The sequence below is a fragment of the Alexandromys fortis genome, unplaced genomic scaffold (genome assembly GCF_014885135.2).
Source record: "Alexandromys fortis isolate MF-2015 unplaced genomic scaffold, M_Fortis_MF-2015_v1.1 scaffold_63, whole genome shotgun sequence".
Lineage (NCBI taxonomy): Eukaryota > Metazoa > Chordata > Mammalia > Rodentia > Cricetidae > Alexandromys > Alexandromys fortis.
The window spans coordinates 8,934,029-8,960,734 of record NW_026067953.1 but is presented as its reverse complement, the minus strand read 5'-3'; the positions used below and the strand labels follow the sequence as shown (position 1 = coordinate 8,960,734).

General features: G+C 38.2%; 1 protein-coding gene across 1 annotated transcript in view; it reads right to left on the bottom strand.

Annotated features, from left to right (window-relative positions):
* The window catches only part of Ppp4r4 (protein phosphatase 4 regulatory subunit 4), a 97,101-nt gene that overhangs the window by 51,766 nt on the left and 18,629 nt on the right, over nucleotides 1-26,706 (bottom strand). Inside the window, exon 3 of the mRNA XM_050151537.1 lies at nucleotides 14,292-14,394. Coding sequence (XP_050007494.1) covers nucleotides 14,292-14,394 — 103 coding nt within the window. The remainder of the gene's footprint in view (nucleotides 1-14,291; nucleotides 14,395-26,706) is intronic.

Here is a 26,706-nt window from a genome sequence, read left to right as displayed (position 1 = left end):
AGATTGATAGAAATGGGTTAAGTTATAAGAAAAAGTTAGAAACAAGCCTAAGCTAAGGCCAAGCTTTCATAATTAATAAGTCTCATGTCATTTGTGAGCTGGTGGCCCAAAGAAAAAGCCATCTACACCTGATGCTGCTCCCTTTTGTGCCTGTGGTGTTGATGAGCCAGGATACAGCAGGGCAGGGAATGCTGAAGCGCTTCCATGTTGACTCTACCTCATTTATTCTCAGATCCGGTGTTTTCAAGAATCAAATTCCTAGGCTAACAGAATTTTTTCATTCACATTTGTTAAGGACCAGAGTCAGGCTAAGGACTGTAGTTGGGAAAAATCAAAGATCTGGTTCTCTACCTTCAAATGACTACTGCTCTTCTCCGACATTTAGACACTCAAGAAATAGCCAGTCACATTCATGGATTATGCTGAGTGCTAGAGACTTAGCAATCAATCAAGACCAGGAGTGAGCCTTATATTCTGCTAATTCTGTTGTTAAAATTGCGATGAGAGCTAATGATGAGAAGTTCAAGACACCATGACAGCCCTAGCAGATAATAACTGAGGAGCTGAAGAAAGCTTTCCTGAGAAGTAACAGCCTGTGTAAAGAGAAAGGAAAACCTATACAGAGATTGCAACAGGAAAAGACAGGAAAGCAAGAAGCATAATAAGGAGAGCAGTCCCAGCATCCAGCACTGGGAAGTGTGGAGAAACATGCAGAAAAAGAGAACTAAAAAAAGCGATCCGTTTGCTTGTAGCAAAGAGGTAGGTTTGCTTTGGCAATAAATAGGCAGCTCAATTAGGCAAAGCACCAGACCCTTTAAACATAAGAAGAAATACAGTGTAGTTCTAAATGCTTTAAAATGCCCTGCCTACTAAGAGTCGAAATAGAATTAGAAGTAGAGAAGCAGCACACCATGAGAGGGAAGCAAGGATAGGGAAACCCTGAAAAGCTACTGTGCTTACCAGAGCAAACCATCACAACTGCTGGCGCAGTGTGGCTGGGAAAAGTGGATACATTCAAGAAGTATTTATGGCATAGAATACACAAGACTACATAAGAGAATAAGTAGTATAAGAACCAAAGGTATCTGGATAATTCTTAAGCCAGGAAAACACTGAAACACCTTGGCAGAGAAGACAAATCTGTATGTTGGGAGAAATGTCATAAGCAGGCCAGCAAGATGGCTCTGGCTCCATTGGTAATGATCTGTGCTTGATTCCCCAAAACCCACACAGTAGGAGAGAGACAACTCTTGCCAAGTTTTGCGCGTGCACACACGCACGCACCCCCCACACACACACACACCAGAAAATGCGCGCAAACACGCATATAAAATAAATAAATGTAAAGCAACAAAAAGAAATTCTACAAGCTCAATTTTAGGTCTGCTGATTAAGACATAAATAGATACCACAAGAAGAACGCTACATATAGATCTCATACTCTTTAAGTATCCTAGTTATATTTTTATCAACTTGATACAAGCTAGAGCCATCTGGGAAAAAAAAACTTCAGTTAATAAAATACCTTTATCAAATTACCTACAGGCAAACTTGATGAATGGTGTGAGAAGACACAACATATAGGAAGTGGGGGGGGGCTCCTCTCAGCAGGTGGCCCTGCCTGGTTCAACAAAGCAGGCTGAGTGAGGAATGGAAAACAATCTAGTAAGCAGGGTTCTTTCATAGCTTCCACTTCAGTTTCCACCTCCAGAGTCCTGCCTAGGCTTCCCCCAGTGGACTGTAAGTCAAGAAATGTAAACCAAATAAACCCTTTCCTCCCCAGGCTGCTTATAGCCACAATGATAGAAAACCAAAGTAAGACAGTAAGTGAATTCATGTAGATGAATTTAAAGGCACAGATTTATGAGATTTCTCAAAGAGAAAATAGAGATGAAAGTGGGAAACTACAAAATATTTAACTGCAGGTTCCGGATTATTCCTAACATATCATTAGAATGCTCCAGGTTTCCCAGTTTTTATGAGCTGTCACCCATGCTGAGGTGGACCTTGGTGAGGCAGCTGTCTTTGAGTCACTTCTGCTCTTGTAAGTAACTCCTCACCCATACTCCTGTAAGTAATCCAAATAAAACTCACTGGTTTGTCAAGTTGGACTTTGATGGTATCCATACTTTGTTCTGTTATGGGCTTCCTATCTGTAGTGAGTACATATGTATTGGATCTCCCCAAAGACAGTTTTGTCATATAACAGAGGGAGAGGTTCCAGGAACAGGACCTACCCTTCAAGGACATGTACCCAGTGACTTGTTTCTTCCAAGCAGGCCCCACTTTCCAGTAACCCTATGATCATAGCCTAGGATCATTACCTATGATCATCAATGATTCAATCACCTCTCAACAGTGCCACCAGATGGGAACTAAGTCTTCGACCCAAGTACCCTTCAAGGTTATTTTATACCTGAATCATAATACATCCTATACCTGAAATGGGATTACAAGAGACTTTAGTACAATAGTTAAGTAGTTGGATAAAAGAAAAATATTCCCTTCTAAATGAAACTATGTTGTGGGGCTGAAACCATATCAACAAATAACTTGGCAAATATAAGATCAGGCACAAAGTCCACAATATCCAGGAAGGTGAGGATATTAGACAATACAAAAAAGAATCAGCAAAACAGCAAGAAATAGAAACACCCTAGGTAGGCCTGGTGGCACAGGCCTGTAATCCCAAATACTCCAGAGTCAGAGACAGGCAGATCTCTGTAATTCAAAACTAGCCTTTTCTAGAAAGAGTTCAGGACAGCCAGAGCTACATAGTGAAACCCTGTCTTAAAAACAAATACACTAAAAGGAGTGCCAGGTCCTGACGTTATCAAATACATTGCCTGGTTAAAGAAAACAAAAAATACAATTAAGAATTTCAACAGAAAATTCCAACATATTTAAATGGGTTGTGGAAGATTTACAAAAATTAAGTAGAATTTCCAGACCTGAAAAATATAGTTATCAAAATTAAAATTAGGTTAGACACAAACTATTGAACTAGACAATTGGTCAAGACTAAACACTCAACATAAATCACAAAGAAGAAAATGACAGAAAAAATAAAAGACAAAGGATACTAAGAAGAGGTCTAATTATATGAGAAATGGGAAACTTGGAAGGGATGAAATAGAAGCACATTTGATTTTTAAAAAAATTATAGTTCAGAATTTTCCAAAGCTAGCAACATAAAATAAACCATGAATTAGAGAAGCCATATGTGTGTCAAAAAAAGACAACAACAACAACAACAAACTGCCAGTAGGCACCTAAAATGAAATATGTTTAGAAATGAGCATGAAGAACAGGTATGGTCGTACACACCTATAGTACCAACACTAGGGAATCTGAGGTACAGAATTATACAAGTTCAAGGACAAACTAGAATATATACTAAAACCCTGTCTCATAAAAACAAAAGTATTATCCCATGGTTATGCTGTTACAATCTATTTATCCATTACTAATGGATGTATAGTTCAGTTGTTTTCAGCATTAGCTGCAAGTAACTAACCATAAACTTCAATGCCTTCATGACCAAGTCTCTATGCAAACATGAGTGTCAGTCTTAATCCACAGAAGGGAAGCAACAGAGTAACATACTAAGTATATGTCTAAATTTTTGAGAAACTCAGTCTTCCCATGTGGTGAGTCATTTCACATTCCCACCAGCAATGTGTTTCTAATCAGAAATTCAACTCTTACCTATGTTACCCTAAGTAATATTTCCTGCTCCTTTCTTTCTGGCTGATCTCAAGACTGTCTCATTTTCCCTCATCACTGTGTTCCTGGGAGAGAGAGTATTTGTGTGTTTATGTGTGACTATGTGCATTTGTGTGTCTTTCTCCTGTTTGGTGTCCTTATATTCTTAGAGCTAAGGTTTCTTGTCTTTTACTAATTCCAGAGTCTTGGACATTATTTCTTCCATTTACCATTTTGTCTTTCTGAGATCCAACTGGAATACTAGGTCACTTCTTTGCTAAGTTTTATACTCTGTGTTGTCTTTGAGGTTGGCATGGATAACATCTGTCTTCATGTTCACTGATTCCCCAGTTGTGTCCAAACTTCCAATAAACACATGCTTCATGTCTGATATTACTCTTTACTTCTAGCATTTCCTTTTGATTATTTTTATTGAACCACCTCTCTGTTGAGATTCCTATATAGCATGCATATCATTTTACACCAAATTTTCTAACAAGTTAATCATAGTTATTCAATTTACCTATCTCTATCTCATACTTCTTGGGCCATCACTGATACTTGGTCATTTCCTCCCTTTATTTTGGGGGTTAGCAATTTTTCTATTCAATACTATTCACTGAAGAGAGATGCAACAACTCTGAAACAGACATGCCTCCTCTCCAAGGTTATGGGGGGTGGCAAATAAATCTACTCAGTAACTCACATAGGTTCAAGTTTTATTGTTGCTATGGTAACTTCTATGGCATCCCTGGTTTTAGATCCCTTCAACAGTGAAGCACTGTTACTTTGTGTTTAGCATGCAGTCTGAAATGCCACAGGTTTCTCCCCCATAACCCAACAGTACTCTCAAGCAGGGATTTCTTTTCATACTTTATCTTCCCTATTTATAAAGCACTATTGCTTATAGCTATACATTGGCCTAGTGGAAGAAGTAAGAGACTTTCATTCCTTATTTCTGTGTCATCTTAGTCAGTACCTTTGAGAACAGGCCGCAGGAATGAAGCTTTTTCAGTGTACCTATCTGACTATTTCTTGGAGCAGGGCAGTATTTGGCAGGGTCAAATTTCTTGCCACTTCCCCACTGGCAGATCTCTATGCATTATTTGGGTACAGAGTCTTGGATCTAACATTTCCTTCCTTTCTCTCAAGGTCGAGAGGCTTGTTTCCATTGTATTCCAGAAGCAGTAACCATTGCATTGTCATGAAGAAAGGACACCCGATATCTGTCATAATTATAACTCTGCTGGCCTGCCCTGTTGTTACCTGGGTACCCTGTCCCTTTAAGATACAAGCTCCACCCACTCCCATCTCCCCCTTCCCATCAAGGCAAGCTGATCTATGTCCTCTCTCTCTCTCTCTCTCTCTCTCTCTCTCTCTCTCTCTCTCTCTCTCTCTCTCCCTCCCTCCCTCCCTCCCTCCCTCTGTTCATCCTTCTTCTGAAGAGGCAGCTTCTGTCTCTCCCTTCCCCCTCTTCCACTTTCCTCTCTTCCTCTGTCTCTCTCTCTGTCTTTCTCCTCCCCCACATAGCTCCTTACCCTTATACCCTTCCTTCCCAATACTCACCAAATAAACTCTATACCCAAGCTCTCTCTGCATGGTGTATCTGTCTGTCTCTCACCTGCTGTGGTCTCACACTCGGACCTGCCAGGGTCACCTAACATAAATCAATAATCACAACACTGGAGCATGACTCAGCCAGGATCCCTCCATGTTCCCGCCCACCTGTGGGCAGACTGGCTGAGGCTCATGAGGATCCTGAACTAGTACCATTTTCCAACCTCCTGTGTCCGCTCCATCGCTGCACACAACACCAACTAAATGGTAAGGTCACCTTCTCCAAGTCAGCTTTAGCTGACTTTCATTTCTGGTAATTCCCCATGGCTGAGGACTAGGATCTCATTTCTTGTCTCAGACTGTTGTCCCTCAGACTACTCGGAGTGGTCCTCTGTGCTGACAAGCCTTAGTATGGCTTGACCAATATGCTCTACCCTTGCATTATTTTAGGGACACCTAGAATATTTTGCTATTGGATCTCTTCTCTCGTCCCTCCCTCAGCTCTGGGAAACAGCCAAGTACCCCTTAAATAACAACCTATATTGGCCACCTAATGGCAGACCCCAACACGGAAGCTTTCTAATTTCTGTCAGTGAACAGGCAGATATAAAAAGTTTCAATCCAGTCATGTTAAATTCTGTCCCACCAGCATCTCACCGCTGTGCTGCCTCCCATAGAGGCCAAGTCTGTCTGTGACTGGATCTCAGGCAGGAGCCAGCAAGGCTGGTCAGTGCTACAAGCAGCAACATTATACAGTAATTGCTCAGTCATCTTCTCATGAGTGACTTATCAGAACCAAGGGATCTAGTAAAGGCTAAACCAAAAGGCAAGGCTTTATGTCACGTCTGTGACAGGCTCCAGAAAAGATATGAGCGTGTGGATTTAGTAGCTAACCTAGTTATAGAAAGAGAATAATATTTTCGTACAGCTCCTCTACAACCTAAGAGGGAGTGGAGCTAACCGTTTTTTGAGGCCATAAATTGTTTCATACTCTTTTAAGCTCAACTATAATTTAAAAGCATTTCAGAAAATCCACCTCATTTTTATTACAGTCAGGATGGATGACTAAATGACCAAGGAACAAATATAGGAACACTGTTCTTTACAAGAATTTTATGAAACAAAAATCAAATTTTAGATCTATTAAAAATATTAACTGCTGAGTATGGTGACACACGCCTATAACCCTGACACTTGGGAAGCTGAAGCAGGAGGATCAGAGGTTCAAGGCCATTCTTTGATGCATAAAGAATCTGAGACTGGCCAGGTTACATCAGACCTTGTCTCATAAGAAAAAAAAATAACTGTCTTGCTTATATTAATTTTCCTTTTTGTCCAATCTACATACTTGTAAATGTTTCCATAGATCTTTATTATTATAAAGTAATTAGCAATATTAATCTATTTGTCCTTAAAATAAAATAGTCTTTGTATCCTTTACAAATAGATAAGATTTAAAAAAACATAACACAGGCATTATCTTTAAAAGATTATGATCAACATAATTTTATTTTACACTATAATGCACAAAAGAGCAGTCCCCAGAGTCTGTCCCTGCTCCAGTTTCTCCAGTTGTCTCTCTCTCTTGGTGAACTAGGAGAGTGTTTTATAACTTCATACCTCTAGACCACAAAGCCTCCTGCACTGCACAGTTGATTCTTACCCTGATGCTGGAAACCTCCATTAACCTTATACCACTGTGGGAATCTTCCCCCTCCCCTCTTTGCCTGCCTGCAATCAGAGTGTCAGCCAATGGAATGCTATGCTCCACCACAGGCCATCTGTGACCTGCAGGGTTCCTGGAACATCATGTTCTGTTTCAGATATATAATTGTGCTGCTTTCATAAAACCCTTTTGATTTTCTCGGAATTTAAACTTTTATCTCAAAAAAATGTCAACTCTGGTGAGGAAGAGAGTAACGTTTTCTGAGATGCAAACCAAAGAAGATAGCAGCAATTTGTATTGCTCATTTGTATTCCTTCATTCCTTAGTTAAGACTTTTTTTTCAGAGAACTATCAAAACCAATTATATATTCTTTCATACTTCTTAGAAACCTTCTAACAAAAAACTGCAGTCAAATACTGAGCTTTAAGTGCACATTTCCTCAACTTTAAATGAGTATAATATATCATATGGAACTGACAATTGTTTACAGGATGTGTCTGAGGCATGCAGCACAGTGCCTGCCCCACATTAAGTGTTCCACAAATCATTATTGTTTGTCCATTCAACTGTACTACTTCAAATAAGACTTTTTAAAAAGCATATTCATGTTTTCATTCACAAATATCTTTATTTGCAAAGTAAATTACTTCTATTCAAATTCAAAATGAGATCATTTAAGAATCTATCTCTATTCAGTATAAATGCTGAATCATTTACATCAGGAGATATTTTTCATATTTTCTTACTGTATCACTCATAAAAATAAAGTCACAAACAGTAATAAAAGAAGTGGTACATCTTTGCAGAATCAAAATATTGCTAAATCGCATCTACCAACTTTAAACAATCAAATTTCACACTGATTTATAGACTATGTCTCTTTTGTCTTCTATCATGAACTTCCACTTTCTCCTCTTACTCCTGTAAAACGTGTGAGAGCGAAAGTCCGTGTCGTAGCATGCTATCAATGCTGTCTTCAGTCAAGAAGGCTTCAGTGAGTGGGGCCAGAGTGTCAAACACACAAAAGGTCTTTTGGGTAGATACTGATTCTCTGAGAACATTCAGTTTAATCAACATTCTTTCTCAAGCAGGCTGTGAGTGCCTGTTATTTCCAAACACCATTCCAGGCTCTGAGGATAAAATGGCAAACTAGAGTGACAAAGATTCTACCTTTACGGAAAAGAGGGGAAAAACTAGTAGGTGCCAAGGTCAGAGAGGGCATGATAGCAAGTTTTATTCTATCTGAAATGAAATTTGTTTCCTTCAGTTTTCTTGTAGCAACTATTAAAAATTAACAGAAGCTAAATATGTAAAAGCAGCAGAAATTTACTCTCTCACAGTTCTAGGTGTGCTAAAGCAGTATTACTCAGGCCAAGATGTTCAATGCCACACTCCCTTCCTGACCACTTCCAGCTATTATGCTGTCACTTCTTGGCTTCCCTATATCTTTCCCCATCTTTACTGTTGTCTTTCCCATTCATTCATCTTCTGCCTTCCTCTTCTAAGAGATATGTTGTAGCATGAATAATAAAAAGCCAGAGACAGGGGGCTGGAGAGATGACTCAGAGGTTAAGAGCACTGGCTGCTCTTCCAGAGGTCCTGAGTTCAATTCCTTGGCTCACAGCCATCTGTAATGAGATCTGGTGCCCTCTTCTGTCGTGCGGGCATACATGGAGGCAGAATGTTATATACATAATAAATAAATAAATCTTAAAAAAAAAAAAAAACAGAGACAGAAATTGGAGTTCAACCCAAAAACAAGAAAAGCAAGACAGCCAAGCAACTAGAGAAGTCTTACTTCTACTAAGGCTGGGTGACAGCAAAACTAAGCAGCAGTTAAAACTGAGCTATCACATGTGACAGCATTTAAGCTCCATCCAAAGGATCCAAGACAATCTCCCTATCTCCGGATCTGTTATTTACCCACATCCTGAAATTACTTTGTTCTAGAATAAGGTAACATTTACAATTTACTGGTATGAGGGCTTGATTCTTAGGAATAAAGGGAAGGGAACAGAAGGGGGGAAGGGAAGGGGATAGTATTCTGTCACTTCACTTCACCATTGAAGTAATACTCTTCTCACAAGAGTAGAAAACAGAATTGGTTGGTACTTTTTAAAGACCTCTCTGGGTGAGTAGCTTCTAGAAGACAAAGTAGAAGCAATAGGTCCTGTGTGTAGCTTGCTGAGATTCAGACAAAGTAGCCGAGGCCTGAGAAGTGAATTACACATTAGAGATCTCTACAATCAGATCAGCCAGTCAAGAGGTTGACAAAGCTCAGATGACTAAGACCAAAACCGCAAATGACCGCTTATGGTGGAGAAAATATGTAGTAAGGGGAACACTCCTCCATTGCTGGTAGGACGGCAAACTTGCATAGCCACTTTGGAAATTAATATGGCAGTTTCTCAGAAAAATGGGAATCAATCTACCTCAAGACCCAGCTATACCACTCTTGGGAATATACATAAAGGATGCTCAATCATACAAGGATAGTTGCTTAACTATGTTTATAGCGGCTTTATTTGTAATAGCCAGAACCTGGAAACAATGTAGATGCCCCTCAACCAAAGAATGAATAAAGAAAATATGGTACATTTACACAATGGAGTATTACTCAGCTGTTAAAAACAATGACATCAGAAAATTTGAAAATGATTACATGGAACTAGAAAAAAAAATCATTGTGAGGTAACCCAGACCCAGAAAGAAAAACATGGTTTCTTATGAGTGCATAAGTGAATATTAGCTGTAAAGTAAAGGATATCCATGCTTTAATCCACAGACCCATAGAGACTAGGTGGTAAGGAAGACCCAAGAAGAGGACATATGAATCTTCCTAGAAGGGGAATAGAAGAGACTTCTTGGGTGGCCTGGGGCTCGTGGGGATAGGAACCTGAGAGATTGGGTTGAGGGATAGATGGAGGGGGAGAGTGCTGAAAAAGATAACTGGAAATGGGGGGAGGTGCATTTCAGGGTCAGGTAGAAACCTGATGCAAGTGAAACTTCCACAAATGACCCCAGCTAAGACTTCTAATAATAGTGGAAATGTAGCCTGAACTAGCCATCTCCTGTGATCAAACTGGGGACTACCCCAATTGTCATTAGAGAGCCATTGTCTACTAACAGACAGAAACAGATGCAGATATATAGCCAAACATTAGGCCAAACTCAGAGAATCCTGCTGAAGAGAGGGAGGAAGGATTATAGGAGTCAGAGGAGTCAAGGACATCACAAGAAAGCTCACAGAAAAAAAAAAAAAAAGCTAACCTGGCTCACAGGAACTCATAGAGTCTGAACCAACAACCACAGTGCCTGCATGGAACTGACCTTGGCCCTCTACAAATATGTGACAGTTACAGTTACTTGGTTGGTCTACTTGTGGAACTCCTAACAAAGGGAGCAGGGACTGTCCCTAACACTGACTGGCTCTTGGAGTCCTACTCCTCACACTGGGTCACCCTGCCCCTTAAAACAAGAAGAGGAACTTAGCCTTACTGCAACTTGATATTCCATGCTTTGTTGATATCCATGGAAGGCCTGCCCCTTTCTGAACAGAAACAGAGGAGTGGATTGCAGGGGAGGGGAAAATGGGAGGGAAGGAGTGAGGGGAAACTTTGGTTGAATGTAAAACAAATAAATAAGGTTGACTAAACTGCCACAGGAAGTTGGTTGATTAAGCTGTCCCTTCCTTTGTGGGATGAAGAGGCATCACAGAACTGTTGTTTGAATTCAGAGATTCGAATGTATAAAACATTCAATAGTGTACAGCGTCTGGCACCCAGTAAGACCTTAGTAAATATTCATTACAGTCATTTTCTGAGCCTAACAACACACCTTTTCTACTGTACAATATTATGACACAGTTTTGGAACAAAATATAAGTAAATGAGATTAATTCAAAAGTTCAACAGGAAGAAATGTTTGGTGCCGTATTATAAAGAAGTTCATTATGCTATCTTAAGTGTAATGATATCACCTGAAGTGGCATTTCATTTGTATTTTAATAAATAAAGCTTGTCTAAGGATCAGAAAAGTAAAACAGTCACACTGGCTAGCCTTAAAGACCAGGCAGTAACGACACGCGCCTTTAATCCCAGAGGGCACACTAGTCACCATAAAAACCAGGTAGTGCATGCCCTTAATCCCAGTGGTTTATGCCTTTAATTCCAGGGCTAGAGAAGAATATAAAATGAAAGGAGGTGGCTCACAGCCATAGCCTCATCCTGAGATTCCTGGAGGCAGGATCGTCATTTGGGACTGAGGTAGAAGTATGAGCCAGTGGCTAGCTGTTTTGCTTTTCTGATCTTCAGGTTGAACCCCAATTTCTGTCTCTGAGTTTTTATTAATTGTGTTTCATTTGGTGCCCAAATAAAATACAAATGAAATGCCACTACAATAACCCTGATTTGTAATTTTATAAAAGGATACAGAAATTTAGAAATTTATCTTGACAGTCAAAATCCATTCACTTCCAGATAACATAAGCACAAGTATATTATTAAAGTCTAATGTCTCAGAATTCAGTTTATTAAGTTCTGGAAAAATACTAGATCAATAATGATCATATAATTAAATTATATAACATGAATAAAATAACTATATCTTGAAATATTTTCACATCTTTAGAACTTAAATTGGAAGTCAACAAATACTTTCCTTCTTGATTCTTACTAAAATTCTACGTTGAGACAAGTACACAACCCTTTAACATCCACTTTGGATACAGTTTAGAAAGGAAATTTTGGAAATAATTGAAATTAGTTCAATTATAATCCTAATTTTTTGGCTGGAATTTTAATATTTTATTTATTTTGTTTTTAGATTTTATTTTTAATTGTGTGTTTGTGTGTGCACATTCACACATGTGCATGTATGCACATGTATACACATGTGATGAGTACAGTGTCCATAGAGGCCAGAAGAGGGCATCAGATCTCCTGGAGTCACAGTACTCTACTACATTCTGCTGCTCCTTCACCCAGATGCATGACTTAAGGACTTTCCTGATGAGGGATCCCACCTGAGACCTTTCTACCTTTTCTATCTCCTCCAAACAGTGCAGGCAAGAGAGACGAAGGTCCTAACAAATGCTTGCTTACTAGTTATCCGAGTACTCACCTAGCTTGCACAGGGCCCCAGGTTCGAGCCCTAGCACTACACGAACTGGCCACAGGAATGTTACCCTCTAATACTAATGCTTGGGAGGTGGAGGCAGGAAAATCTTCAGAAGCTCAGTGTCATCCTCAGCTACATACTGAATTCTACACCAGCCTGGGTTACATGAGATTCTAACTAGAAACTAATTAATTAAATAAAAAAGAAAGAAATAATTCATCAATAAAGGTTTTCTTAAAACAAATTCATTAGTGGGTACTTGTTTTGAATCAATTAATCAGTTAATGTTCTGTATTAAAACCATATCTTCATCCCAACAGTGGTGGCGCATGCCTTTAATCCCAGCACTCGGGAGGCAGAGGCAGGCAGATCTCTGTGAGTTCAAACCCAGCTTGGTCTACAAGAGTTAGTTCTAGGACAGGCTCCAAAGCTACAGAGAAACCCTGTCTTGAAAAAAAAAATCTTCAGCTAGACATGGTGAAACACACCCTTAATTCCAGGCTTCAATAAACAGAGGCAGGCAGAGCTCTGAATTTGAGGCTAGCCTGATCTACAGAGAGTTCCAGGATATCTGGGGCTACACAGAGAAGTCCTTTCTCAAAGAACATAAAGCAAACATGTCTTCCATAATGCAAGCATATCTTATAGTTTCAGAAGATACATCTGAAACTGCATAAAAATACACTGTATATATGAAATGAATGTATATTCTCCTTTCTTCTTTTTTCTAAAGGGGAGGTATATTGGTGCTGGGAACTGAGATGAACCCAGGTCCTCACATATGCAAAATTTCTTAGTAGTTATACTTAGTTGCCTTGACTATGAGCACATTAGCAAAATTTTGTCAGAATTATTTCAGAACCTACAAAGGTTGCTGCTTCTACCTTTCATCCTCTATTGTTGTTTTGGAGAACTGGATGCTAGGGGCTGGAGAGACGGCTGCTCTTCCAGAGGACCTGGAATTCAATTCCCAGAAGCCAGAAGGCAGCTTACAACTATCTATAACTCTAGTCCTGGAGAGCCTAATACCTCTTTGGGAACCAGGTATGCACTTTGGACAGTCTGATCTCTGTGAACTAGACTTAGCCAACTGAACACAGTATGCAGAGATGTTTTACATTAAATTAATTTTCTTACTTATATGAACTTCTTTCAACCATTTACTTCGTGCCTCTGGTGTCATGATAATAATGTTAGGTCAGTTAACACTACCAAAATCAAATGTACAAATAGGCTTGATCTATATATTTATCTACTTCAAAATTAGACATGATTCTGGGAAAGAGACATAACAAAGCTCAGTGAATTCATGAATCAACATGGTAGCCAGTAAGAAATCATATTGACTTGTAGAAATGTGGGCTTCTTATGAAAATGACAGTAGTTGCAACCATGCTATAAATAATTTCAAAAACAAAACTCAAAGATATATTAATGATTACAGTTTGAAAAATCTATAAATTCATTTGTAAGGAGTTATAACCAAATGGAAAGCTGAAGGTAAGTAAATATTAGCAAATATTATCTCCCATAGCAGGCAACCTCTGAGCCCATTAGTGATTATGATGCTAGAGAACATAAAGACAGCTGTCCAGATTGCTCACAAAATACCTGTTAAAAAATAAAAAAGGAGTTCTTCATATGCACACAGATGCAAATAAATAATAACTATCAATTATTAATATTTAGCATGATATATTAGTAATCAATGGACATTACATACTTGAGGATAAATATGACAGTAGAGAAAATATTTATGGTCACAGCAAGAAACTAATTCTCAAGAAACTTAGGAAGGATTGAAATCCATGTAAACTAAAACTGAGATGATCATAATGAACTCCATTTGAGGATTCCTCAGAAGTCAGCACAAGCCTATCCACAGGATCTTAGTTAAATTACTATCAGTAGTGAAGACATAAAATGAGTGTGCTAATTTTTGAAATTTTTGAAAACAATATCAAATGATATATCTACAATTTTATAAAGATAGCTACATTTTTAAGCTATTACAAATTTACCTTTAGGATGTCTTTACTGAAAATCACCAAGGAACTCTTTACAACTAATTTCCCTAAATATGTTTATTATAACTCAAAATAAACATACCATTTCTTCTACTCCATTAGTAGGTGTAAAAGATAAACCATCAAAGCTCCAAAATTTTCTCTTAATAGTGATAACATGCTACTGGGGAAAGAAAAAAAAATCGATAAACTTGAATCTTATTTCATACCAACTTACTCTGACTTTGGGTAAGACTCTCCGAAGGGTCTCAGTAGGATTCTGCCGCATCAAAATTGGAAGATTTGCAATCACACTTGTTCCTTGGATATCTTGACCAGCACTTACAAGGAAAATGCAAATTTTTAAATTTAAAATTAGGAGCTGAATTTTAAATTTAATGGGTCAATTTGAAAAAAAAACCGTTTTTAATGACTTCCTACAATGTTTCAACCACATCATTGAAATACAAAAGTAAAACCAGATATAAAATCTTATTAAATAAATCTTATAACAAATACATATAGACATTACAGATATGCTAAAATACAATTTTCTGTTAATATACGTGTCATAAAGTATTAACCATTTTACTAATACTTTACAAATCTACCACATTTTTCTCTGTGATGTGAAAGTTTGCTATACTTTATAAAAATATATGATAGAATATAGTAAAATAATAATTATAGCAACAATTAAAATAATCTACACAAAACCACAATGCTGAGTTCACTGAAATGACTTATATAATTTGGCTTCATGAAATGCAAGAAACTTCTGAAAGATACATTTAAAGCTCTTACAGGCCACTAATACATTTTATATAATGTCTTTTTGGTCTAACATGCATTACAGCTTTGTTCCCAAAATAATATCTGTGGTATTCTAGAGGCCTAAATACTTTGGGAAATATTCAAATCCTTCTGGAAAGAACACTTCCATGAACTACAAATACTTCTTTAAAATACAGTCTAAGTGATACAAGTTTTGATGCATGTCAAGTACTGAAGGAAATGCCACCTGTTCTGAACAGACACCAAACACATTAAATGTTTATGGCATAAATTTTATTTATTTACATACTTTCAATAAATTAAAATTATTTTTACTTCTCTTCAAACTGCAGTCATTTGAAGATGAATGGCCCCACAAGCTCATATATTTGAATAACTTGGTCCCTAGTTGGTAGAACTGATTGGGAAAGATTAGGTGGTGTGGTCTTGTTGAAGAAGGTGTGAAACTTGAGATGTGCTTTCAGGTTTCCAAAGAGCCATTCTGAGTCTCCCTCTCTCTGTCCTAAGGTTGTGTCTCAACATGTAAGCTCTCAGCTACTGCTCTAGCACCATGGCTGCCTGCTGCCATGCTCCCTGCCATGATGGTCATGGACGCTAATCCTCTGAAACTGTAAGCCCCAGTAAACTCTTTTATAGTGTTTTATCGTAGCAACAGAAAAGTAACTACGACAAGAATTATTCATGGTTTTACAAAATGTATGTGAACTTTAAATATAAAGTTTTCAAATAGTTTAAGGAATATGTTTGTTTCTTCAGAATTATTCAGGTTTTTTCCAGTCATAAGAAACATGTTCTAGTTGTGAATGAAGCTCTGTCCTGCCATGATCAAGTCTTGACCTGCTGCACTACAGCAGACTATGGAATACTACTACTCACTGGTGACTAAGCCTTCAAATATATGAGCCTAAGGGGGGCATTTTTATTCAAACCATCATAGCCAGTTTTTTAAATATTTTTAACTTAAATAAAATGCTTTGCTTAGTTTTTTCTTAAGATTCCTCCTATCATCATGTTGTATTTTTGTTCATCTTCTGTATTATGTTCTCTCATATTCTTTTTACTTTCAAACCTATTTTTATATCTAAAATTTCCGCATTTCTTTTCAACAGTAATTGTTTTTGTTTCATTCACTATCTTTTCTAATTGAGTCATTTTCCAACTTTCTACTGAGTACTATCACCTCAACTCTACATTTTCATAATTAATGATGACTGTGATGGTCTTGTGTCTTATTTATTTTCTTAATTTTCTTTTGAAGACAAATAGGTTATAATTATATGTTTTGTGGTCTCTGTCTCTTGTGATAAGAACTATAAGTCTTTGCCTTACTTTCTCATTAAACACACACACACACACACACACACACACACACACGGAATTGGATTATAATCTTTAAACCCTGAAGGTATGGTTCAGAATAGCTTCTTATTTTAGAGTCTTTTTTTTTTTTTTTTTGCTACTTTTTGTAATCTTGAACATGTGATGTTTGCCTTTTGAGGTCCAAGTTTTCAAACACATGAGCCTTTACTCACATATAAATCACAACAGTAGTGTATTTGTCTATGTGTAACCTGAGACAACAAGAAATATTGTTTTCATAGTTCTGTAAACCAGAAGCCCCAAGTCAAGAAATCAGTGGTACCCAGTTTTGGCCCTCTTAGCTTCCTGCATCTCCATTTTTGTGGTCAAATTGCCTTCTCCTGTCCTATGTTTTACTCTGGATAATTCCTTTATATATGCATGTTACTAGACCTAGATAATATAGGATGATCTCTTCATTTCAGGATTATTCTAAAAATTAAGAATACACTCCAGCATTCTAGATTAGGGTGTAGACAAATTTTAGGGGTTACCTTTTATTGTATGACAAGTAATTTCTTGGAAAACTTTAGTTTCCACCTCTGACAATCTTCCTAGATTAGCATAGTCCCTTATTTCATGCTGTTCTCTTTTCTCTTCATTTTTTTCTTTAAAAGATCTACTTACAAAGGTAAGAAAGCTGCCAGGATCAAGTCTTGACCTGCTGCACTGCAGCAGACTATGGAATATAGGGTTTCACAATCATTTCACTTTCTTACCTTTGTAAATAGATCTTTTTTTAATTTATTTATTTCTTTATTAATTAATTAAAGATTTCTGTCTCTTCCCCACCGCCGCCTCCCCTTTCCCTCCCCCTCCCCCAATCAAGTCCCCGTCCCTCGTCAGCCCAAAGAGCAATCAGGGTTCCCTGCCCTGTGGGAAGTCCAAGGACCACCCACCTCCATCCAGGTCTAGTAAGGTGAGCATCCAAACTGCCTAGTCTCCCACAAAACCAATAGGTGCAGTAGGATCAAAAAACCCATTGCCATTGTTCTTGGGGTCTCAGTAGTCCTCATTGTCCACTATGTTCAGTGAGGCCGGTTTTAACCCAGGCTTTTTCAGACCCAGGCCAGCTGGCCTTGGTGAGTTCCCTAAAGAGAATTGACTTTAAAGAGAAGTTACAGAAGGTGCATGTGGATCATGTGAATCCGAATCTTAAATGCATTCTGGTCCTATTACCCTCCAAACATTTTCCTACAGAAATTTTAATGCAAAGGGAAGATATTATCTTAGAATGGATCTTTTTACCACATAAACCAAGTAAAAAATTAAAAACTTATATGGAAAAGGTCTCTGAGTTAATTCTAAAAGGAAAATTGATACTTTGTCAATTAGCAGCAATAGTCCCTGCAGAAATTATATTAACTTTTACTAATGATGAAATTAACGAACTATGGGAAGAAAGTGGACCCTGACAAAGAGCTTGTAGTACAACTATCCCAAAAGCCTATCAAAATATCAAATTTGCAACATGGTAAAATTTCATAAATCTTCACAAATGTTTGTTTCTGCTGTTCTAAAGACATATAATGGTCTTTTTGTAGTCCCAGTCCAATTAAAGACTAAAACTAGCTTTGTAGTTGGAGTGTGGCTCTCTCCTTCTCTAAACCAAAACATGATTATTAAAGTGAAATTCAAAATCTCTGTCTTGTGTCAGAAGAGTCACCTGATAGAGGACAGAAGAAAAACAAAAATTTAAGGACTATTTTATTGCTACTAATCTCATAATCCTTTGGTTTTATATTGACCCTTTGACAGCTTTTCTTAAGGTATAAGATTTATAAAAGATATATTTTCAACTTTTTGTCATGTATTAATGGTCATATAGAGTATTAACTAATTCTAGAAAAATGTTTCATCTACCTTCCTGTACATGATTTTGGTTTGAGTCTCTATCAGTTTTCTCCAGTGAACCATGAGCATACCTAACAGCAACCTTTGAAGTCTCCATAGGTAGCATGGGGCCCCACAACAATGACGATGACTCCTCCAGGACTATGATAACACTACTAAGCTGAAAAATACCACCTAATTATTGGCTTTGGACTACAAACTGCTCAGAATAATTTCAAGGTGGCTAGCTGAGATGATCCAACCTAAAAACTACTCTAGCCAGGACTTGAGATAAGGCCTACACTTTCCCATTACGCAAAGACTGGAAAAAAAAAAAAGAAGAAGATACAGCTACCTCTCCCAGGACTTGAAAATTAACTCAAATTTTTCTTTTCAGGATCCCCTAAAGATACCATCACCCCCAGACAGCAGGAAGTAAATTTAAAAATACAATGTTCACATTCCCAAGAGGTGGGGTGGGTGGTGTTTGGTCATTCAATGGATTATAGATATTTGTTATTGTTTGGGGGTTAGTAATAAGTTATTCTTGGTAATGTGATGGAGGAAGGTCATTGGCTAATAAAGAAACTGCGTTGGCCCATTTGATAGGCCAGCCTTGAGGTGGGTGGAGTAAACAAAACAGAATGCTGGGAGGAAGAGGAAGTGAGCAGAGATGCCATTTCCTCTCCTCTCTGGGGCAGACCCGATGAAGCTCCGACCCAGGATGGACATAGGCTAGAATCCTTCTCGGTAAGCTACTGTCTCATGGTGCTACACACATTAATAGAAACGGGCCAAGCAGTGTTTAAAAGAATACAATTTGTGTGCTGTTATTTCCGGTAAAGCTAGCCAGTGGCTGGGAGCTGGGTGGCAGGAACGCAGCCCGCAGCTTCTTCAACAGTAATAGTCAGGAAAAAAGCTAAACAAAAGAAATTAGATTTAAGGTTCTCATTTTGAAAAGAAAAAAATGGGGGGATTTAGATATGATAGGACAAAGGGGTAGATATTGAATCTACTCTGAAAAAAGGGAGGATATAGAAATGATAAGATAAAAGGGTAGGCTATTGAATCTACTTCTAAAAATCAACTACTAGTTTTAAACATTTTACATTGGATTGGACTTTTGTACATTGTATATAAACTTTGTATATTGAGATTAATTCTGTTAGAACCTACTGTACATACATTTCTACTCTTATTCAAGGTATTATAACTATATAGCTCATTTAACAATATAAGGCAAATTTCTAGTCCTTGAAAATTATTATTATCAACTGTCTAGAATAATAAGGGAGTGCAGGTTAGTAATTAGCCACCTATTATAATCAAACTTATAGTCACATTAGTTATGTTTTCAAGGTCAAAGATATATTTTAGATATATCTTCAAATACTTCAGACATCTAGAGAACATAGCATTTAAGATGTTAAAATAACTTTGATGTAGGTGGGTCTTCTATCTATCTGTGCTTTCATTGGTTAATTAATAAAGAAAACTGCTTGGCCTGATAGGGCAGAATTTAGATAGGTGGAGTAGACCGAACAGAATGCTGGGAAGAAGGCAATGAGGCAAACGATATAGCTCTCCTCTCCAAGATGGACACAGGTTAAGATCCTTCCTGGTAAGCCACCACCTCGTGGTGCTACACAGATTATTAGAAATGGGTTGATCAAGACATGAGACTTAGCCAGTAAGAGGCTAGAGCTAATGGGCCAAGCAGTGTTTAAAAGAATACAGTTTCCGTGTAATTATTTTGGGTAAAGCTAGCTGGGAGCCAGGCGGTGGGAAGCAGTCTGCAGCTCCTTCTACATAACTTAGGTTCTTTTTATGACAATGAAGCATGTCTGCCCCTGGAAGTACCATTCTACTTCATTAGGTATGTTTTCAAGGTCAAAGATATATTTTAGATACATCTTCAAACACTTTAGAGATCTAGAAAACATAGTATTTAAGATGCTAAAATAACCTAGGTTCTTTTTATGACAATGAGGCAGGTCTGTCCCCGGCAGTACCATTCTACTTCAGAGAAGATAAAGGCATTGAAGAAACTCCACAAGAAGTTTACTTTCTTTGTGGCAAAAGTAAGCCATGGAGCAAGAAAATATCCTTGCTTTGACTGCTGACAGTATGCTGTCCTAATAGAACAAGCAGGACACAAAAGAAAGTGACACCAAACATTCTCAAGACAAGAAGGGACTGCCCTTCCCAATATCCTGCTTCACAAAAAAGTCTGTCAGATATGCTAGGCCTGTAGGCTGAAGATGCATACCCCAACATTGCATAGGAACTTTGGGTGAGAGTCCAGGAAGTCAGCTATTTTTGTCATTTCTCACAGTTTTTGAAAATTGCTTGCTCGCTATTCAGTTAATATTATTTCCTTCTTGGGTCTCTGAGAGGATTGAAAACTAGTTATAGTTTTCCTTGTTTACTAGATGCAGAAAGCAAATTCTGATAGAAAGTAAAGGTACAAGACTTTGGACTCAACAAGATAGGATCGATATTGAGTACTTTCTCTGAATTTGTCAAAAGCAAATGGACTAGACGTTGTTAATGTACTTATTGCCTGTATGCCTGTATATACTGTATACTGCTATTATATTTATTGTATATAGTTTTTCTTATATTAGTTATATACTTCTAATTTTAGATAAAAAGGAAAAATATAGTGATATTTTATTTCTGTTTTCATAAATAAAGCTTGTCACTACAAGTCAGGCAATGGTGGCACACACTTTTAATCCAAGGATTTGGGAGACAGAGGCAGATGGGATCTCTGTAAAATCAAGGCCATCCTGAGCTAAACAAGATCAATGCAGAAACAAATCCAGCTGGTGGCACCTCACATCTTTAATCCCAATACTAGAAAGTTTTACACCTTTAATCCCAGCACTAGAGGGAATACAGTTTGGAGGAGAGAGAGGGGCTCTGGCTGCTTAGTTGCTTAGTCTATGATCACCCAATCTTGGTAGAGGTAAGACTTCTCTAGTGGCTTGGCTGATTTGCTTTTCTGGTTGAACCCCAATATCTGTCTCTGGATTTTTACTATTTGTGCTACAGTCATGAATATGGATGACATTTGTATGAAGAAGGGAGGGTGGCAGGAGGAGAGGGCGAGCAACCAGAGTACACTATATACGTGTATGAAATGGTCAAAGAAAATGTGTTTTTGAAAGGCTGGCAAAATGGCTCAGCAGGTAAATGCACTTGCCTCTAAGTCTGACAACCTAAGTTCAATTCCTGGAACCTATATATAGGTAAAAAGGAGAAAACTAACTCCACAAAGTTGTCCTCTGGCTTCCACATACATGCCATGGTCAAAAAAACTTAAGTAAATATTTAAAATTTTTAATTAAGAGTTGCAAAGATGGCTTATTAGTTAACAGCACTTGCTGCTCTTGCAGAGGACCCAGGTAAGATTCCCACAACCTACATGGTAGCTCTTTTTCATCTGCAAATCCAGTTCCAGGGGATCAGATACCCTCTTCTGACCTCCACAGACACCAAAGACACATGTAGTGTACAGACACATACACACACAGATGAAACACCCACACATATAAATTTTAAAATTATTTTTTTCTAAAATTAAAAAAATGAAAGAGCATACCATATTCCCAAGAAATCAATACAGTACAACCACCACTTACATAAACAGTTGAACTTTAAAAAAATAAAAATTATTTGGGAATCCAAATAAAATGAACAAGTTACTTAACAACAGAAAATCACACTGCCATTGATTTTGATAGCAATATGATATTAACAAAGCAGTGATGCTTCAGAGGCTGACACTGCTTACTATACCTAGGATATAAACAGGAAAAAAAGAAAATCGACCTAAACCATAATTCTCATAATTGCTGACAAACACAAAAACTAAATTTCTATAATCAATTAATACCTGGCTCTTCTCCTGACAGGAAGAGAAAAGGGTATTATGGATAACATAGTGGGCATCATCAGTTAATAGGGAACAGGTCAGTGAACTCCTCCTTTCCTTCCTACCCCGGTTTGGGGTCCATTTACAATATACTGTTACTCAGCAGGTAGAGCCCAGGATGCTGCTAAATATCCTACAGTGTGTAGGACAGCTCCCGACAATGAAGAACATCCATTTCCCAACAACAACAAAAATCCAGGAAACTCTGGTTTAGGCAAAGGAACTATTAGCTAAATAACGTGAACAGCAGTGTTAGATAACTGCTTAGCTAAAATGGTTATTTCCTATTTTTGACTACATGTTCAGTTTAGCAGAAATACACAGGTGCTAACTTCAAGCTGGGAAGTACGACACACTAGAGAAGTGGCTCTCAAACAGCATGTTTGAGATCAGCAGAGCACTTGATAATACTAAGTCAAATCCCAGATCCTCTAGGTTCATAGGTCTCACTGAGGCCTAAGGACTTGATTTCTCACAGGTACCCAGTGATACTGCTGCTGTGGTCTGGGCCATGCATTTTGGGAGCCACCATTCTAGATAATTTTTAATAATGAAAAAATAATTTTAAAAAGTATATTGATTGATTTTTTTGTCAACTTGATGCAACAAAAGTTGTCTTGAAAAGGTATCTTCAAATAAGAAAATATCCTCCATCAGGCTGCCTGTAAGCAACTTGTGAGACATTTTCTTGATTGATATGAGAGGGCCAAGCTCACTGGGAAGGAGCCACGCCTGGGCAGGTTGAAGAAACTGGGAGAAGCAAGCCAGGAAGCAGTGATCCTCTGTGACCACTGCTTCAGTCTCTGCCTCCATGTTCCTGCCCTGACTTCCCTTCAAGGTGGACTATAAGCTATAAAATTAAATAACTTTTTCCTTTCAAGTTGCTTTTGGCTATGGTGCTTCTCACAACAATAAAATGCAAAGTAGGACATAAATGTAGAAAGAGCCTACAGAGTCACCACAGATGCAGAATGAGTGGAACCAGCCACAATCACAGCAGCAGTTTGCACAAATGAAGCAGCCTGTCAAACACACGTGCTCACTTCCTTCATCCATCCTCCCAATACTGATGTTGTGATAGGGATAGAAACAAAAGCAGCATAAATGTGTCCTAACTAGTTTTAAGTCAACTTGATACAAGCTATAGTCATCAGAGAGGAACCTCAATTGAGATGATGCCTCCATAAGACTGGGCAGTAGGCAAGTCTATGGGGCATTTTCTTTTCTTTTTTTCTGTATACATTTTTATTTATTTAATTGTTTTTATTGAGCTATATATTTTTCTCCACCCCCTCCTCTTACCCCTCCCCTTCTACCCTCTTCTTTAATCCCCATGCTCCCAATTTACTCAAGAAATCTTGTCTTTTTCTACTTTCCATGTAGATTACATCCATGTATGTCCCTCTTAGGATCTTCTTTTCTGTCTAAGTTATCTGGGATTGTGAATGGCAGGCTATTTTTTCTTTGCTTTATGTCTAAAAGCCACTTATGAGTGAGTACATGTGATAATTGTCTTTCTAGGACTGGGTTACCTCACTCAAAATGATGTTTTCTAGATCCATCCATTTGCCTGCAAATTTCAAGATGTTATTATTTTTTCCCACTGTGTAGTACTCCATTGTGTAAATATACCACATTTTCTTTATCCATTCTTCGATCGAGGGGCATTTAGGTTATTTCCAGGTACTGGCTATTACAAATAATGCTGCTATGAACATAGTTAAGCACATGTCCTTGTGGTATGATTGAGCATCCTTTGGATGTTGAGGTAAGTTGTTTCCTAATTTTCTGAGAACTCGCCATACTGATTTCTAAATTGGCTGTACCAGTTTGCACTCCCACCAGCAATGGCATTTTAATCAGTGATTGAGGGAGGAGGGACCAGTGCATTGTGGGTGGTGTCTTCCCTGGGCGGGTGGTAGGCCGAGCAAGCCACAAGAAGCAAGCCAGTAGTTAACACCCCTCAAAGCCTCTGCTTCAGTTCTTCCTTCCAGGTTCCTGCCCTGCTTGAGTTCTTGTAAGCTGAATTAACCCTTTCCTCCCCAGGTTGCTTTGGTCAGAGTGTTTCAGCACAGTAACCCTAACTAAGAGCCTCTGCGTAAATACGCATTAGAAGAAAAGTATGAGGAACAATCTGAAAATGGTTGCCAATAGGACAAAAGAGACACAGAGAACAGTAGGCTTGGTTGCTAAATTAGAGTGCTGAACTAGAATTTCTTAAGGCTATGAGCCTGTGATTAGCATTTGCTAACTTTGGTGACAGGGTAAACATAACAAGTGTGTGCAATTAATTCATATCTGCACTACCATCACTTAGTGGAAGGGACCCAGAACAATATAGAGGTGTCAGTGTAAAATCATTTACTTAATGCAGCATATATATCTTTAAATAATTATCTAATTAATCTTACTCTTTTTGTTTAAAAAATTAAGTTTTCAAGACTTCAAAGCCTCCAGTTTTCTGTTGAAAGTGATGCATGCAGAACATTCATGGGCTGCCCCATGGCTTCCCTCTGCCCTAGTGTTTAGGGCATGCTTATTTTTAGGATACTCACTAAGAAACAAAAAGGATTCAAACAATTCACTCTAAAGCCCGTCAGCAAGCCATTTCTCTAACACTGAAAAGAACTGGGTTAATCATCTAAGCTGTACACTAGAGGTTAAAAAGTGAAGAGGGAAAAATATAAGACTAAATAAATGGATGTAGGACAGCTATCTTTCAAACTCTAAATTAGTGCTACTAATTATTTGCTTTCCCTTGGGAGATGCACCTATTTTAAAAGCCTCTTCAGTGATACATTAAGCCAATAAAAATTCAAGCATTTGTTACCACAATAAAGTTTGATTGTGACTGTTGCCACTCCCTCTGCTGTGATAGTAAACACCATTCAGGTGACTAAGTGACCAAAGGGCAGTTTCGGGCAACCTCTTCTAGTCAAGGGTATTTTGGCCAGATCTTATACACTCCCATACCTGGCACAAGGCACAGAGCAAATAGTTATTTATCTCTACTTCATATCCGCATTCCACTCCTGTTGTCAAAAGCTGGATCTTATTACCATGTCCAGAAGCTTAAACTCTGATCTCGCTTGCTGGCTAGAACCTTGACTTTGCATTTTTTCATGGTTAAGACCAGTTTCACACTCATCACAATCCTAACTCCTCAGCTCTGGATTCTCTAGTTTCTAATATTAACATGCTAGTTTTCTTTCTTCTGTGTCAACCCTGTCCTCACTACTACATCAGTTACATGTTCACCAAAAACGTTATTTCTTTGCTTCTCCCCCCATAACAAGATAAAATAGTGTCTGTTATATCTTGTGATATATACACAGTATATCTATACTGTGTATACTATATCTTGTGATATATACTATATCTTGTGATATATACACCGTATATCTATACTACATACCAGGTGGTGTGCTAATAAACACCTGACTTACTTTCACGTAAGCTAATTCTCACAATTATCTTAGTAAGTGGATAGATACTATCACAGGCTACATTCTATTTCCTCTTTAGGAAGATAAAGGTTCCAAAGCTATCAGTCTGCACAACTCAAAACCTATGCTTCCAATCACTACATTACACAGCCTTTGCTATAGCTGGATGTGTGGATACGTACAAACTCATGTTGGGACCCCTGGTCCCCAGATGGGGGTACTATTCGGTGAGACCTCAGAACACTTAGGAGAACACTAGAGGCCAGTCTTTAAGGGTTACAGCCATCAAGGGTTCAGGTCTAGCTACCTCTGCTCAAATCTACTACCATGGTGTAGCATGTCACAATTCTCTCGACCAAAAAATGAAGCCACCCACTATTCTACCTTCACCACCATCCCACTGTACCATGAGTCAAAACAAATCTTCTTCACTGAGTCATTTCTACCAGGTGTTTTGTCACAGCCACAACAAAAGAAAAATAACTAATAACGTACAACCAAGCTCAAACTTCTCCTTCCACTTCATTCACTCCACTCTTGCTCCTAAGCTAGGCTATGTGCCCTACTGTGGAAAGATACAAAAAGTGATAATCAGTTTGAGACAACCAAGGAAGGAAGGAAGGAAGGACGGAAGGAAGGAAGGAAGGAAGGAAGGACGGAAGGAAGGAAGGCTGATTTGAGTATTTGTGTGTCTGTCTGTCTGAGGGGGAAGGGCAGAGTATGGTGACACATACCTATAATATCAAGCAGCAGAGAGAATGAGAAAGATAGAAGTTCAAGGGAAGCCTGGGCTACATAGCAAGACTCTATCAAGAAAGGAAGGAAGGAAAAAAGGAGGAGCAGGGGGAGGAAGGAGGGAGGGAAAATTCATTATCTCTACTCTCTGAAAATGAGGTTACCTGTTCTAGTTCATAAAATTCTTGTCCAATCCCACAAAGTTACAATAGGTCAAGATAGGTATGTAGCTTAATAGCAGAATGTTTGCCTAGCATATGAGGAAATCTGGATTTGATCCCCAGCAATTACAATGAATTTATATTCTTAAAATATTGTCATTAGTCTAGTACCCTACTCTAAAAGCTCACAATTCAAAAAGAAGACAGATTCCCATGATAAGAATATATACTATATAGCATAATGTTCCCTTTTTCCTACATAGTTTACTTAATCCTAAACCAGTCAGTAAAGAAAGAAGTGAAGTAGATGCTACCCACAAAAGATGGGATAACACAGTCACTACTATATCTGAGAACTCTGCTTGCTACTACTATTTGACTAAG